The 13915-nt window shown below is 41.1% G+C and overlaps 1 protein-coding gene across 1 annotated transcript; it reads left to right on the top strand.

Moving 5' to 3' along the window:
• Positions 1 to 1016: 1016 nt before the first annotated feature.
• LOC310762742 (lipase member M-like) lies at positions 1017 to 13317 on the top strand (the record flags this gene model as incomplete). The annotated part of the gene is made up of 9 exons (XM_083614214.1): positions 1017 to 1118; positions 1441 to 1558; positions 3239 to 3437; positions 5112 to 5221; positions 5416 to 5552; positions 7340 to 7486; positions 8391 to 8462; positions 10156 to 10221; positions 13084 to 13317. 9 exons carry the CDS (start codon positions 1017 to 1019, stop codon positions 13315 to 13317), a joined length of 1185 nt encoding a protein of 394 aa, XP_083470340.1.
• Between the last annotated feature and the right edge of the window lie 598 nt (positions 13318 to 13915).

Raw genomic sequence — 13915 nt, 5'->3', positions numbered from 1 at the left:
TCCTGGTGATGCATGAGAACATCTAGTTGCACAGCCTTCTCTTGTAAGGCAGAGATTAGTCTCACATCTGGGGAGTGCCAGCCTTCTGCCAATGTAGGTTCTTTCCCCGAGATCATCTACTAGTTTCCTCCTATTGCATAGGCTTTCATTCATGCAGGAAAACGTACATCTTTATATCCTCATAACACCTCACCATCCGGCCTCCAGCTGTTTAAAATGAAGTAAGATCACACTATCACCCTTGGAGCTTCAGTGGAAGCAAACCTTATTCAACTAGGCACTGATGTAAGAGCCTGCCACATATCGCTCCCATGGGCAGCCTCTCTGGTCTGGGTGAGGGAAGTAGAAGGATCCTAGTCCTCACCGCACTTAGAGGGGCCTCAGCTTTCAGAGGGAAGGAAACACAGAGATGGTCAGATACTGTATCCCTCAGTGTTATGCGATTTACTGAAATGCAATTTACAGGGCTACTATGTTAAGTTGCACAAAGCCTGAAGCCTAACAAAAAAAGTTTGCTTCAGTTTGCTAACCAAACTGGCTCCTTATTTTTGAAAGCTTTTATAAGAAGAAAATTTTAAATCCCAGCAGACAGGCATAGACAAATCTGGTTCAGATTGGGGAGCTGCCTCCAGAAGCTCAGAGCCAGAGCCAGTAACTAACAAATTTATTTTGCCTTATCTGTCCGAAGCACCTCAAGAATGCCACCTCCAGCAAAAACAGATATTTTTCCCCAGTTATCAGGAAGCTGCTTCCCACAGAATACAGCATGCTTTCCCTTACTTCAGAGATAACCATTCATCTTCCTCATGGGGCAGATCTGTTTTCATTTTTTCCTCACAAACCATCCATCTCAGTTATTCAAACTTTTAGAAGACAGAAACATCATTTCTTCCATGCGCAGCACCACCCGAACTAAAATTGCAGTCCCTGCCCTCAACCTTTATAAAAACATTTTTAAAAAGACTTCCCATCTTTGTTAAGGAGTTTGAAACAAAATTGTTTTACACAGGTCAGCGATGTGGCTGTTTGTGGCAGTGGTGTGCTTAATGCAACAGACAACAGAGTCAGAAGAATTCCTCAGGAAACGGCACTTGAATCCTCAAGAATTTATGACCACTGTGAGTTGCTTGTTCAGATGCATTTGGAAACAACAGGCTATTGCTAGGACAAAATACTTTGTACATATTTCTTTTAACAGATATTCCAAAGCATTTGCTTTTCATAGAAGGATTTCCAGGCCTCCCTGAGTTACCCCAAAGAGGGCTAGATGGATTATAATGGATGAATTTGCTTTTGTTCATTACAGCCAGCAGGGGAGGAAGGCAGGATTCAGAACTCTTTTCTCTTCTCCTCAGCACCATTGTTCCTAAAATTCCTTGCAGCACATCTAGACTTAGAAAAAAAGGTCTCGATTTGCTGAGGATTTCTTTGTTCTTGCAGAATGAAATAATCCAATATTGGGGATACCCCAGTGAAGAGCATGAAATCCTGACAGAGGATGGCTATTACTTACAAATAAACAGAATTCCTTACGGAATGCACAGTTCTGGGAAGACAGGTAATTTTGGAATATAACTGATGTTTTTATAACATTTTTTTTTAAGGAAGAGAAGGGGCTTAGAACTTTTCATCCTCTGCTCCCCAGTCCACACCACCAACGGGCAGGTAGTCACATGCCAGGCAGGGGCAGGTTGCAGAGGGCACATGACAGGGATCTCTGCGTAGGGTGCCTGGTTTGTGTTCCCTCAGACTGCGTGCCAGGCAATGGCCCCCTGCCCCCCCCCGTGCTACGCCACTGAGGAAGAGTATTGGCAGGATTCCACATAGCCCAGAGGAAACAAATGTGTGTGTATAAATGCTCAGAATGAGCTAATTCAGTTTAATGAAGTTCACTGAATTAGTTCAAAAATCTTTGAATTACACCTGACAGTTGTTGCCAAAAGTGCTGGGTGAGCTGAATGCAAATTAACTTCATAGGGGGTTCAAGTTCATTCTTCTACATGTGTTTTTATACTTTAGACTCTTTAGGCTCTTAAGTTTAAAGTTCATAATGGTTGAAGAAAATAAGTCACACCCCACTGTGTGTGTTTTGATGTTTTCTTAGTCTTCTTTACTATATGCTATATGTCAGCACAGCAGCTTATAACATTCTGAAAGCTGAGGAAAATTTCAAGGTAATGTGAATTGAACTCTGAACTGAATATGAACCAAACAAGTTCATTTTATAAGTGGACAAATGCGAATTGGAACTAGTTCCTTTCTGGTCATGTTCAACCTGAACTAGAATTAGTTTCTTTTCTAAAAAGACTTTCAAAGCTCTGATATCTATTTCTCTATGTGATGTTGTGTAAGAATGAAGTGTTTGGATTAAGCTTTTGTGTGCAGAAGTGGTGAATTAATTGTAGACCGGGGTACAATCTTCTGCCCAATTTTTCCTATCTGAGCAGAGCTAATCACCTTTGTTTTTCACTACCTTGTCATGATGAGGTGGCATGGACTAAATGATTTATTTATGCCATTGAGCCAGGCCCTGCTCAAGACATTTCGCCAGTGGCGTAGCATGGGGGGTGCAGGGGGGGCCGGCCGCACCGGGCGCAACATCTGGGGTTAGGGCAAATCCACGGGTTAGGGGCCCCAAATCCACGGGTTAGGGGGCGCAAATTACTTGCCTTGCCCCGGGTGCTGACAACCCATGCTACGCCACTGCATTTCGCTGCTTGATGTGAAGCCCAAGAGCTCTCTCCAATCCATTCCACGTAAAGAAGCCATCCAGACAAGTCCAGGGATAGCATTCTCCATTCATCTTAGGATAACAGGGTTGGGAGCAGCAGGGCAAGTCAGATGGCAATTATGCCACTCTGTCCTCACTCTGCCTATCAGTAGGGCCAGCCCTGTATGGAATCTTGCCATAGGAAAGCAGCTACTGATTTTCAGCAATGGAGCTGAAGAATTTGCTGCTTTCTCATCTGATCTTTACTGCCTTTGTATTGGCTATGATTTGTATTATGTTGCCTTTGTATTGGCTATGATTTCCAGGAAGCATTTGTTCATATTTTTTAATAGTGCCTAAAGGTGAGACAGCCATGGGTCATCACCTAATTACAAGTAATTATCTCTGTCCTATATATAATTGTGTTTTTCCTGGACTAGATGAAAGCATCACAAAGAGCAATGTTGGTGAAGTGGACACAAATAAGCTATAAGGTAGATTGCCCATTTTGTTTCTGTTTTCCCCCAGGTCCTAGGCCAGTTGTTTTACTGGTACATGGTATTTTGCTTGAAAGTAGGTGCTGGATTGCAAATCTTCCCAACAATAGCCTGGGATTCTTCCTAGCAGATGCTGGTTATGATGTTTGGATGATAAATGCTAGAGGGACCAGCTGGTCTAGAAGACACAAGACTCTGTCAATTGACCAAGAAGAATTTTGGGATTTCAGGTATAAAGAGACAACTTGTAACTTGGATAATTGAGACAATTGTAGTAACTGCTGTCTCTAAAGTACAACTGCTAACAACATATCTTTTTTCCTTCTGTTGTGTCAGAAGTGCTTCAATCCTGGAAAGAGTTCCCAAAGATGGGACATGGTGGATTGTGGTTCCTTTTCTTATTATTTTTAGAGCCAACATCAACATGACAAAATGTATGACTTTCTCTATATTCATGCAGACTGAATTTGTGGGGCTCTGAGATCATAATTAGGACTGTGCATTCGCTCTGGACAAATCTTAGGTCCTGAACTGAATCAAGCCAATCTGGAATTGTGGATTGCGGAAATGGTGGATTGTGCAAGAAGAGGGTGGGTGAAGAAGGAGATGCAGGTGAAGGCTCTCACCTGTCATACTTCTCCCTGCCTCTGCTGATGTCATAGGAGCATGCTTGTCAGTTCACAGTTCAAAGAACTCATCTCTGCCTCTTGGCCTTCCTCATCACACCCTGCTGCTTCAGCTTTTGCATCTGATGCTGGACGACTTTCTGCCACAGACTCTCATAGCTCACTAAACCTTCTTACTGCTTCAGAGTCTGACACCTCCTCTTTCCTGTTGTCTCCATCTTCTCCTTCTGACCTCTTGTTGTCGTTCCACCACCACTCCCCGGGCTCTGAGCCTTCTTCCCTGGTGACCCCCCAGCTGGTTCCTCGCACCATTCCTCTGCATCAAACAACTCCATGGAAGCTGACTACATGCTTATTTAGGGTTTAAAACCTGACTGAACATGAGGTTGGGGAGGGGGAGAGAAAGAAATGGTGAACTCCCCATTGACCCCTGAAGACTGTACTATTCTTTTGGCGTGGGTGGGGGTGAGGAAACAGAGCTAGTTGGAATTTCTTACATTTCCCCCTTACAATTTATATATCACTTGATTACAATTCTCACGAAGTGGTGGCATTCTAAGTAGTTAACATGCATTTTTAATGGCACAATTCTGTATAGGAATGGGGAATCACAGCCCAAATTACCTCATTATTTGAGGCAGAGTCAATGCATACTTCTAATAGTGTGCTTTAGTAATGAAACAGAAGGACAAGTGGAGAAAACTTCACCTGCATTTTGTATGTATGACTACAAAGCGGGTGGCGCTATGGTCTAAACCACTGAGCCTCTTGGGCCTGCTGATCAGAAGGTCAGTGGTTCGAAGTCCCACAACGGAGTGAGCTCCTGTCGCTCTGTCCCAGCTCCTGCCAACCTAGCTGTTCAAAAGCAAACCAGTGCAAGGAGATAAATAGGTACGACTGAGGTGGGAAGGGAAACGGCGTTTCCATGTACTCTGGTTTTCGTCACAGTGTTCCATTGCGCCAGAAGCGGTTTAGTCATGCTGGGCACATGACCCGGAAAGCTGTCTGGGGACAAACGCTGGCTCCCTTGGTCTGCGAGATGAATGCCGCAACCCCATAGTCACCTTTGACTGGACTTAATAATAACAACAATAACAATAACAATAACAATAACAATAATAAACTTTTATTTCTACCCCACCCTTCCCTGTTCAGAAAACCAGGCTCAGAGTGGCTAACAACAAATTTAAAACACTTAATTGATGCAACAAAAAACAGCATAAAATACAGTAACTTAACCCTCCACGGGTCCTTTACCTTTACCTTGATGTCTTACAGCATCCATGAAATTGCGACATATGATATTCCAGCAACAATAAATTTTATCCTGCAGAAAACTAAGCAAGAAGGATTGTATGTTATCGGTCAGTCTCAGGGTGGGACACTTGGTAAGTAATAAGAAATGAATGGAATGTGTTTACTGCTCGAGCCCTTTTTTAAAAGGCCTTCTTACAATCAAAAATTCCCATCACTGGTATAGTTGAAACCTAAAAATTTTGATTGAAGGAACAATAAGCAAGGACTTTTGGCTCCCATATATTTGGCACAGCTGCTGAATTCTGGAATTCTTTCTCTTTGACAGGTTTAATTACCTTTTCACTCTTACCACAGCTCGCTCAGAAAGTCAAGCTCTTTATAACTTTTGGTCCTACCTACACACTTGTCGGCACCAGTGGACCTTCTGTGCTATTTCTCAGTCTTCCAGATGCATTAATAAGCGTAGGTATTTCTTATAGGTTTTTATAGTGTGTTAATGTGGTCTTCTAACATAATCAGTTTAGTGATATGGACAGTTCAACCTTTAAGTTTATCCATTTGTCATTATTTTGGGGGAGGTCATGCAATATCTGGTTTAATTAATCCTCACATATTAATCCTAAAGAGAATAATAATAATAATAATGATAATAATAATAATAATTTTTATTTATACCCCACCCTCCCCAGTCAAGACTGGGCTCAGGGTGGCTAACACCAAATATAAAAACAATTGATTGAAATACAGCTTTAAAAACAAGATTAAAATACAACATTAAAACATTAAAATGCAGCCTGATTTCAGTGGAAACTCAAAAACTTTTTGGGGAATGAAAATGTCAAGTCTTCACCAAGGCTAACTATCCAGACTGGTCCTACATAGGCAAGAAAAAAGCCAGGGAAGTCCCCAAATAGGAGTTCCAACACAGAAGGAGAAAGGAAAAAAGAAAGAGGGGGAGCAATCAAATTGATTCCAAGTCAAAGGCCAGGCAGAACAACTCTGTCTTACAGGCCCTGCAGAAAGAAATCAGATCCTGCAGGGCCCTGAGACAGAGCATTCCACCAGGCTAGAGCCAGTGTTGAAAAGGCCCTGGCTCTGGTTGAGGCTAATCTGACTTCCTTAGGGCCCGGGACCTCTAGGGTGTTGCTATTTATGGACCTTAAGGTCCTCTGTGGGGTATATCGGGAGAGGCGGTCCCATAGGTATGAGGGTCCTAGGCCGTGAAGGGCTTTAAAGGTCAAAAGCAGCACCTTAAATCTGACCCTGTACTCCACCGGGAGCCAGTGCAGCTGGAAAAGCACTGGGTGAATATGATCCCATTACAGAGACCCTGTGAGGAGCCTCGCTGCAGCATTCTGCACCCGCTGGAGTTTCTGGGACAGCTTCAAGGGCAGCCCACTGTAGAGCGAATTACAATAGTCAAGCCTGGAGGTGACCGTTGCATGGATCACTGTGGCCAGGTCGGGGCGGGAAAGGTAAGGGACCAACTGCTTGATGCGGCGAAGGTGGAAAAATGTTGCCTTGGCTGTTGCTGTAACCTGCGCCTCCATGGAAACGGAGGCTTCAAGGATTACACCCAAACTCTTAACGGAAGGCATTGGGCCCCCGCAAGAGAAGGGAGTTGGTCCCTCATCCCCATGCCATCCCGATCCAGCCAGAGGACCTCTGTCTTTGAAGGATTTAGTTTCAATTGGCTCCCATGAAACCATCCAGCCACAGGTTTCAAGCATCTGGTCAGTGTGTCCAGGGCCGAGTTGGTGTGGCCATCCATCAGCAGATAGAGCTGAGTGTCATCAGCATATTGGTGACAACCCATCCCAAAGCTCCAGACAATCTGGGCAAGGGGCTGCATAAAGATGTTAAAAAGCATCGGGGAAAGGATTACTCCCTGCGGCTCTCCATACACCAAGGAGTGGCACGACAACATCTCCCTCCCTAGCGCTACCCTCTGTCCCCAACCAGAGATAAAAGAGCACAGCCATTTTCGTGCTATGCCCTGTATCCCCACATCGGCGAGGTGGTGGTCCAAAGATCATGATTGACCATGTCAAAGGCTTCTGACAAATCTAAGAGAATCAGCAGTCCCGACCCGCCTCGATCCAGTTGTCTACGGAGATCATCTGTTAGGGCAACCAGAGCCATCTCGGTCCCGAAACCAGGACGGAACCTAGACTGAAATGGATCTAAAGCCGGTGTTTCCTCCAGAAACCTACCAAAGAATCACAAAGATCTTTGTGTTTATTTTACAGCTCATATGGGGAAAGAAAGAATTTGTCCTTTTCAGCAACAAACTGAAAAGACTGAATGCCAAGCTGTGTAGTTATCCATTGATAGACAATTTTTGCCTCCAACTTATTTTCCTTTCTGTTGGATGCAATCAAAATAACTTAAATGTGGTAAGTTGACTCTTTATTTTTCTACATATATTGACAAAAAACAGTACTCCATTTTTTCTCTCCAACCAGCAATATATTTTGCAGAAAACCAAATTCATTTTAATAGATAAATATAAATTAGCGATGGAATCCAAAACATGTGTATTCAGAAATTAATATGATGGAGTCCAATGGTACGTGCTCCAAGATATGCATGTATGGTATTGTAGCCCTAAAGGTACAATTGATTAACCAAGTCTGTAAATGTTGCAGCTAGAATTGAGAATAATCTTTGTGGAAGAGACCCTGGTACATTACAGAAAGAATAAGCTGCATGGTTTTTGTTGTAACTTTCATTGACGAAGTTGATAACAGATGAAAAATAAAATATTTTAACTTACCCTTAACTAACCCTTTTAAATTTTTTTAAATATTTATAACATTTTTTTAAAATTCCAAGATATTCACAAGATGGCTTTCAAGCTAACAATAGAAAAAACACATGCACTATTAAAATAGTATAAAAATAAAAAAGCAAATCAGCACAAAGCTCCCAACCTCTGCTGCCACATCTTTCCTGAGCTGTATGCTTTCCTATATAATTTGCCTTTCCCTTTCATCAAGGTTTATATATATTGTATTGCCCTGGGCTGGATCTAGACACATCAAAGAAGGGTTTCAGTTAAACACCTTGTAAACTTTGTATGAAAAATTGGGTTGGCAAAAACGCAACTCCACAGCACCATCTGGTGTCACAGTGTTATAATGCATATAAAACACATATAAAGCACTTTTTCTTTGCCAATGTAGTTGAGTCCCAAATGCATGTGACTTTTGCTAGTGTAATTCATCCCTTCCCCCCACTCACTGAATATTCAGAGACAATTCTAAAAAAATGTTTCCATGCCTATTATTTCTCCCCTAGAGTCGAGTAGACGTGATTGTTGGAATTTTCCCTGATTTTGGTTCTGTAAAAAACTTGATCCACTTGGCCCAGGTAGGGTTTAATGCATGTTTTTCCTTTTTTTCAAAATTCAGAGGTCATTTGATATTCAAATGCATGTTTAATGTGTGTGAATAAGGGTTTTCTTTTTTAATTTTCAGAAGGTGACAGGAAAGTTACAGTAAATGAAAAACAATATAGCAATAAATGGTACATGCTATATATGATATATATGCATCTACAGGGGTCAAAACTGGCAATAATAAAATGCAAATGAAAGCAAAAATAAATATCCTTAAATAGGTTGCATGAAAGAAGAATGAAAGAGAAAGTTTTCCATTGCATTGTCTAAAGAGTAATTCTTAAATTCAAACATCAAGCAATTTTTTATTCATTCTGTTTGAGGTGAGAGTTAAGTTTGAATTTTCACACTGCAGTTTCTCATTACCAGGGGTTTTTTTTCAGCCAGAACTCACTGGAACTGAGTTCCGGCACACCTTCATTGCGTTCCGCCTCCTCATTGCTGCATTCCGGCTGATCTGTAATTTTCTGGTACCGTCCCCTTGCAGAGGGCTGCGCAACAGTGGTGCTGGGCGGCACGGCGCTTTGGGCTGCTTGGCAGAGGCGGTGTTTGGCAGGATGATTTGGGCGGTGTGGTGGAGGTCAGCGGCGAAAGTTTTTATTTTTTCCCTGCAGGAGTGCTCCGCCTAAAAATAGGAGAGCTCCGGCACCTCTTTTTCTAGAAAATAGCCCTGCTCATTACCTTTTACAATTTGGCAAGAACTGGCATAGTGAATATTGCAAATTATTCTTCCCTGTGGAATGCCCTCCCTTCAGATATCAAGGAGATAAAGAACTACACAACTTTTAGAAGATATCTGAAGGCAGCCATGTATTGGGAAGTTTTTAATGTTTCATGTTTTATTATGTTTTTATATATGCTGTAAGCTGCCCAGAGTGGCTGGGAAAACCCAGCCAGATGGGTGGGTTATAAATAATACAATTATTTATTATTATTATTATGATTAAACCAATTATATGACTAGAAACAGAAAAATATGTAATGGACTCAAATATTTAGGGTGGATCTATACTCATAGTTTTTAACGTTAAGGAAGGGTTAAGGAATTGGTTTTGATAACACAATACATCCTACTTTTTACGTTCATAATGCATTATTGCCTTGTCTTTTTTATTGCTTAATTTGTAACTGTTTTATGCTGTTTTATCAGTGAAAAACTGTTCATATGTTTCTATGTAGTGTTTTACCTTTTTTAAAAAATGCATTCAAACTCTGCTCCCCTCCAATGGAATTTGAGAGGTGGTGTTCAGCTTCATTTAAATTTGAAAGTCTTACATGCACAAATAACAAAGGACTCAGAGGGACGTAGGGAGGGAGGATTAAACTGTGACACCAGAGGGTGGATCAGAGCAACCAGCACCCAGCAGCAGGGAAAGAAAAAGCATTTTGGAAAATGGTTTAGCCAGGTATTACTTACATTTAGGGGAGGGGGGGGGGAAACACACCATCCCAAGGTAGAAAAAAGTTTTAATTCACAAGTATGCCCTGTGTTGTTTTAGAACGACATATCTAATATTATTCTAATAGGTGGAAATAACGTTAAACAGGTCAGTGTAGATCCAACCTAAGAAATCATCAAGCAATTTTTTTATTCATTATGTGCAAGTTATAAATATGTCACAATTAAAAATTCAAATATTCATTCCTTTGCCTCAACTTTTTTAGATTTTTAAATCAAAAGAACTGAAACGTTTTGACTATGGCAGTAAGAACAAGGCTATATACAACACGGTAATTATAAGGGTTGTGGGGATGGGGATTTGTCAGAGATTTCAATGTGTTAAAGCTGCATATTTATTTGGGACTAACTCTCATTGAACTTAGTGGCTCACCCCAAAAAGAAAAGAAAAGGTTAAGGAGTAAACCCTGCACAAATGTGGAGTGGAATCCCTGAGGTGGTTGGATGGCACCTTGTATGTCTCCTTCTAAGAACTTCTGCAGCCAAGCTGGTGCCAAATGTATTATTCATATTTCCTTTGGAGAACATCCATGAACCGAGAGTGGGGTCTTGTTGTCCGGACACCCCAGGGATGCCATGCACACTGCCCAGGCTTGCGTCACTGGCAAGGTCACCTGGGCACTGCTAATGCAGCGGTTTGACTTCATCACTGGAATCACACTCCATTGTCTCCAAAGACAGCTGGATGCCAACATTGTAAACCTAGATCCCATCTCTCTCCTGGTAAACCCTTAATGCTTCCTTGTACAGCCATGCCTGGGCCTCATGGCTGAGGTCCTGGATTCCACAGCCCAAAAGAGCACCAGATAACACAGGCAAAGGCAAACAAGTACGGTGACAGTACCTCGGCCAGCATCGACATGCCGCGCTTGTCGCCACAGCATCTTTCCTTCCTCATTCTTTTGTAAAGGTTTTTTTGTTTTTTATTTTTTTATAATATTTTTTATTAAACAGCTTTTATATTAACACAAACAAAACATACAAAAAAGAACACACGTTAACAAAACAAAAAACAAGTACAATTTCATGTCCTAATTTCTTAGACCTTACTTCCTCGACTTCCTCTTGCTTCCCGTTTCTGTATTCCAAGTTCTTACAATTATTCAGCGAATCTTCCCTTATTTTATTATAGATTTATATTAATCGTCCTTATTCTCTCTGTCTTAACCATTACTAATAGTAACCATTTATTTTAGGCCCAACATCATTCTAACTGTCATTAATTTTATAGTATTTCTGTAAGTATTCCTTAAACTTCTTCCACTCCTCTTCCGCCGCTTCTCTTCCCTGGTCTCGGATTCTGCTCGTCATTTCTGCCAAACCCATGTAGTCCATCACCTTCATCTGCCATTCTTCCAGTGTGGGTAGATCCTGTGTCTTCCAGTACTTTGCAATAAGTATTCTAGCTGCTGTTGTAGCATACATAAAGAAAGTTATATCCGTCTTTAACACCCCCTGGCCGACGATACCCAAGAGAAAGGCCTCTGGTTTCTTTGGGAACGTATATTTAAATACCTTTTTAAGTTCATTATAGATCATTTCCCAGAATGCCTTAATCTTCGGGCACGTCCACCAGAGGTGAAGGAATGTACCTTCCTTTTCTTTACATTTCCAACATTTATTATCAGGCAAATGATAGATCTTTGCAAGCTTGACTGGGGTTATGTACCACCTATAAATCATTTTCATTATGTTTTCTCTTAGGGCGTTACACGCCGTAAACTTCAACCCGGTGGTCCACAACTTTTCCCAATCAGCGAACATAATGTTATGACCGATGTCCTGAGCCCATTTAATCATACTTGATTTTACCGTTTCATCTTGTGTATTCCATTTCAACAGCAGATCATACATTTTTGACAAATTCTTAGTACTAGATTCTAACAGTTCAGTCTCTAATTTTGATTTTTCCACCTGGAAGCCTATTTTACTGTCTAATTTAAACACTTCATTTATTTGATGATAATGTAACCAGTCTCTCACCTTCCCTTTTATTTTTTCAAAACTCTGCAATCTCAATTTGTCCCCTTCTTTTTCCAAAATTTCCCAATATCTTGGCCATTTCGACTCCATATTTAACTTTTTGACTGCCTTGGCTTCCATTGGTGATAGCCATCTTGGAGTCTTATTTTCCAGCAGGTCCTTATATCTGACCCAGACATTTAATAGTGCTTTTCTGACAATATGATTTTTGAAACTTTTATGCGCTTTAACCTTGTCATACCACAAATATGCATGCCTCTTTTGTAAAGGTTTTTTTGGTCAGGGGTGACCACCCCGGCCTCTGTGTGGTTACAGATGCTTATTTTATTTTATTTTATTTTATTTCATTTATCATATTATCCTTTTCTTACATTGGGATGCTGCTTATGCCCAAGGAGATGTGTTTAGCCTCAGAAAAGCAGAAACAAACTCAATTTTATTCCTGTGGTCTTGATGGTACTATGTTTTAAGTGCTTTTTAAAATATAAAGCCGCACATGTTCAGCATGTGTGTTTGTGGATGTGGATAGATGATAGATGACAGATAGATAGATGATAGATGATAGATGATAGATGATAGATGATAGATGATAGATGATAGATGATAGATGATAGATGATAGATAGATAGATATAGATAGATAGACGATAGTTTCAAAACTGTTATTTTGTTTGCAGAAGCAGGAATGTAGAAGCAGTTGTGAAGCAATGAAATGGTAGTGGGAAAGAAATATCTTGCATAGCCTTCTAAAACTTTCTAAACCTCCTGCCTGCAAGACCATGAAGCCCAGATCCAAGCTGAACCATTTGTCACTTTGTCAGACATACACATTACTCCTGACACAGATCCTCAATGTCATCATACATCCCACAATGTTAGCATATGCTATGCTCAATCAGTCATCCAATAATTATCCTGGACACATATATCAACAATGCACAGTAAATGATTAATACATCACAGATCCATTAAGATATTGGAGAAGAAAAGTTGAAACTAATGCTCAAGGTACCATTTTCCAGGACCATAGGTCACACATCCCAGAGTTTTGATAGTCCTTCATATGAACAGTCAGAAGGCTAAGAAAACAGGTAAAAATCTATGATTGGTAGGTGAAACCCATTTTAATCACTCTAATCTTTTCATCCACAGACCACTCCTCCATTCTATCAAATTGAAGACATGGTTGTGCCAACTGCTGTGTGGTATGGTGGACATGATATTATAGAAAACATAAAGGACATTAAGCTGTTGCTTCCTCGGATCTCTAATTTAGTTTTCCATAAGTATGTTCCTGAATGGCAGCATGCAGATTCTTTATTTGGTCTTGATATTCCAAAGCAAGAATTCCCTGATGTATTGTATCTGATGCAGAAGTACAAATAAAATGTTATAAAAGTCATATATACTGCATATATTCCATGTGACTGTAGATGCTGCAGTGGGTCTACATAATGTGTATTCATGATCAATTTGTAAATTGAGGTGTGTCCCCCCCCCATTACCTATTGCTCATCATCAAATTAATTCTACCTGCTGGCACTGACACAACTGATAGTAGAATTCATTGACCTTGCATCTTTCTCCTGACATTCTAATCTTACTTCCCTGTTCCCAAAATGTGTCAAGGAGCTTCAAGGAGAGATGCTGGATTAAGATGCCGGTGCTAACTCAGTACAGCAGCCAAGTGACATGGTGTCTCTGGAGAGTATGCTAGAGCGCCCTCCTTCACCCAAGTCTCAGAGCAGAAAGCTAAACAGGCACAAAGGGATTTCCTTAGAAGCCACCGTAGATGGCAGCAGGGGTCTGAGGACTAGGAAGTAACAGCCAGGGGGAAGGCAGGAGCATCATTCTCAGCAACTTCGGTTCAAGTGTTGAGGTTTACATTCCATGTCTCCGTGTGTGTTCATTGGTTGAAATAAAGCACTGAAAGAAGCTCTCCGAGTCTCTGATTTCGCTAGGTCGCTAGCCAGAGAGCTGTTGA

This window comes from Podarcis filfolensis, assembly GCF_964270895.1.
Source record: "Podarcis filfolensis genome assembly, chromosome: 5".
In the NCBI taxonomy this organism is placed as follows: domain Eukaryota; kingdom Metazoa; phylum Chordata; class Lepidosauria; order Squamata; family Lacertidae; genus Podarcis; species Podarcis filfolensis.
This window is presented reverse-complemented; position numbering and strand designations above follow the sequence as displayed.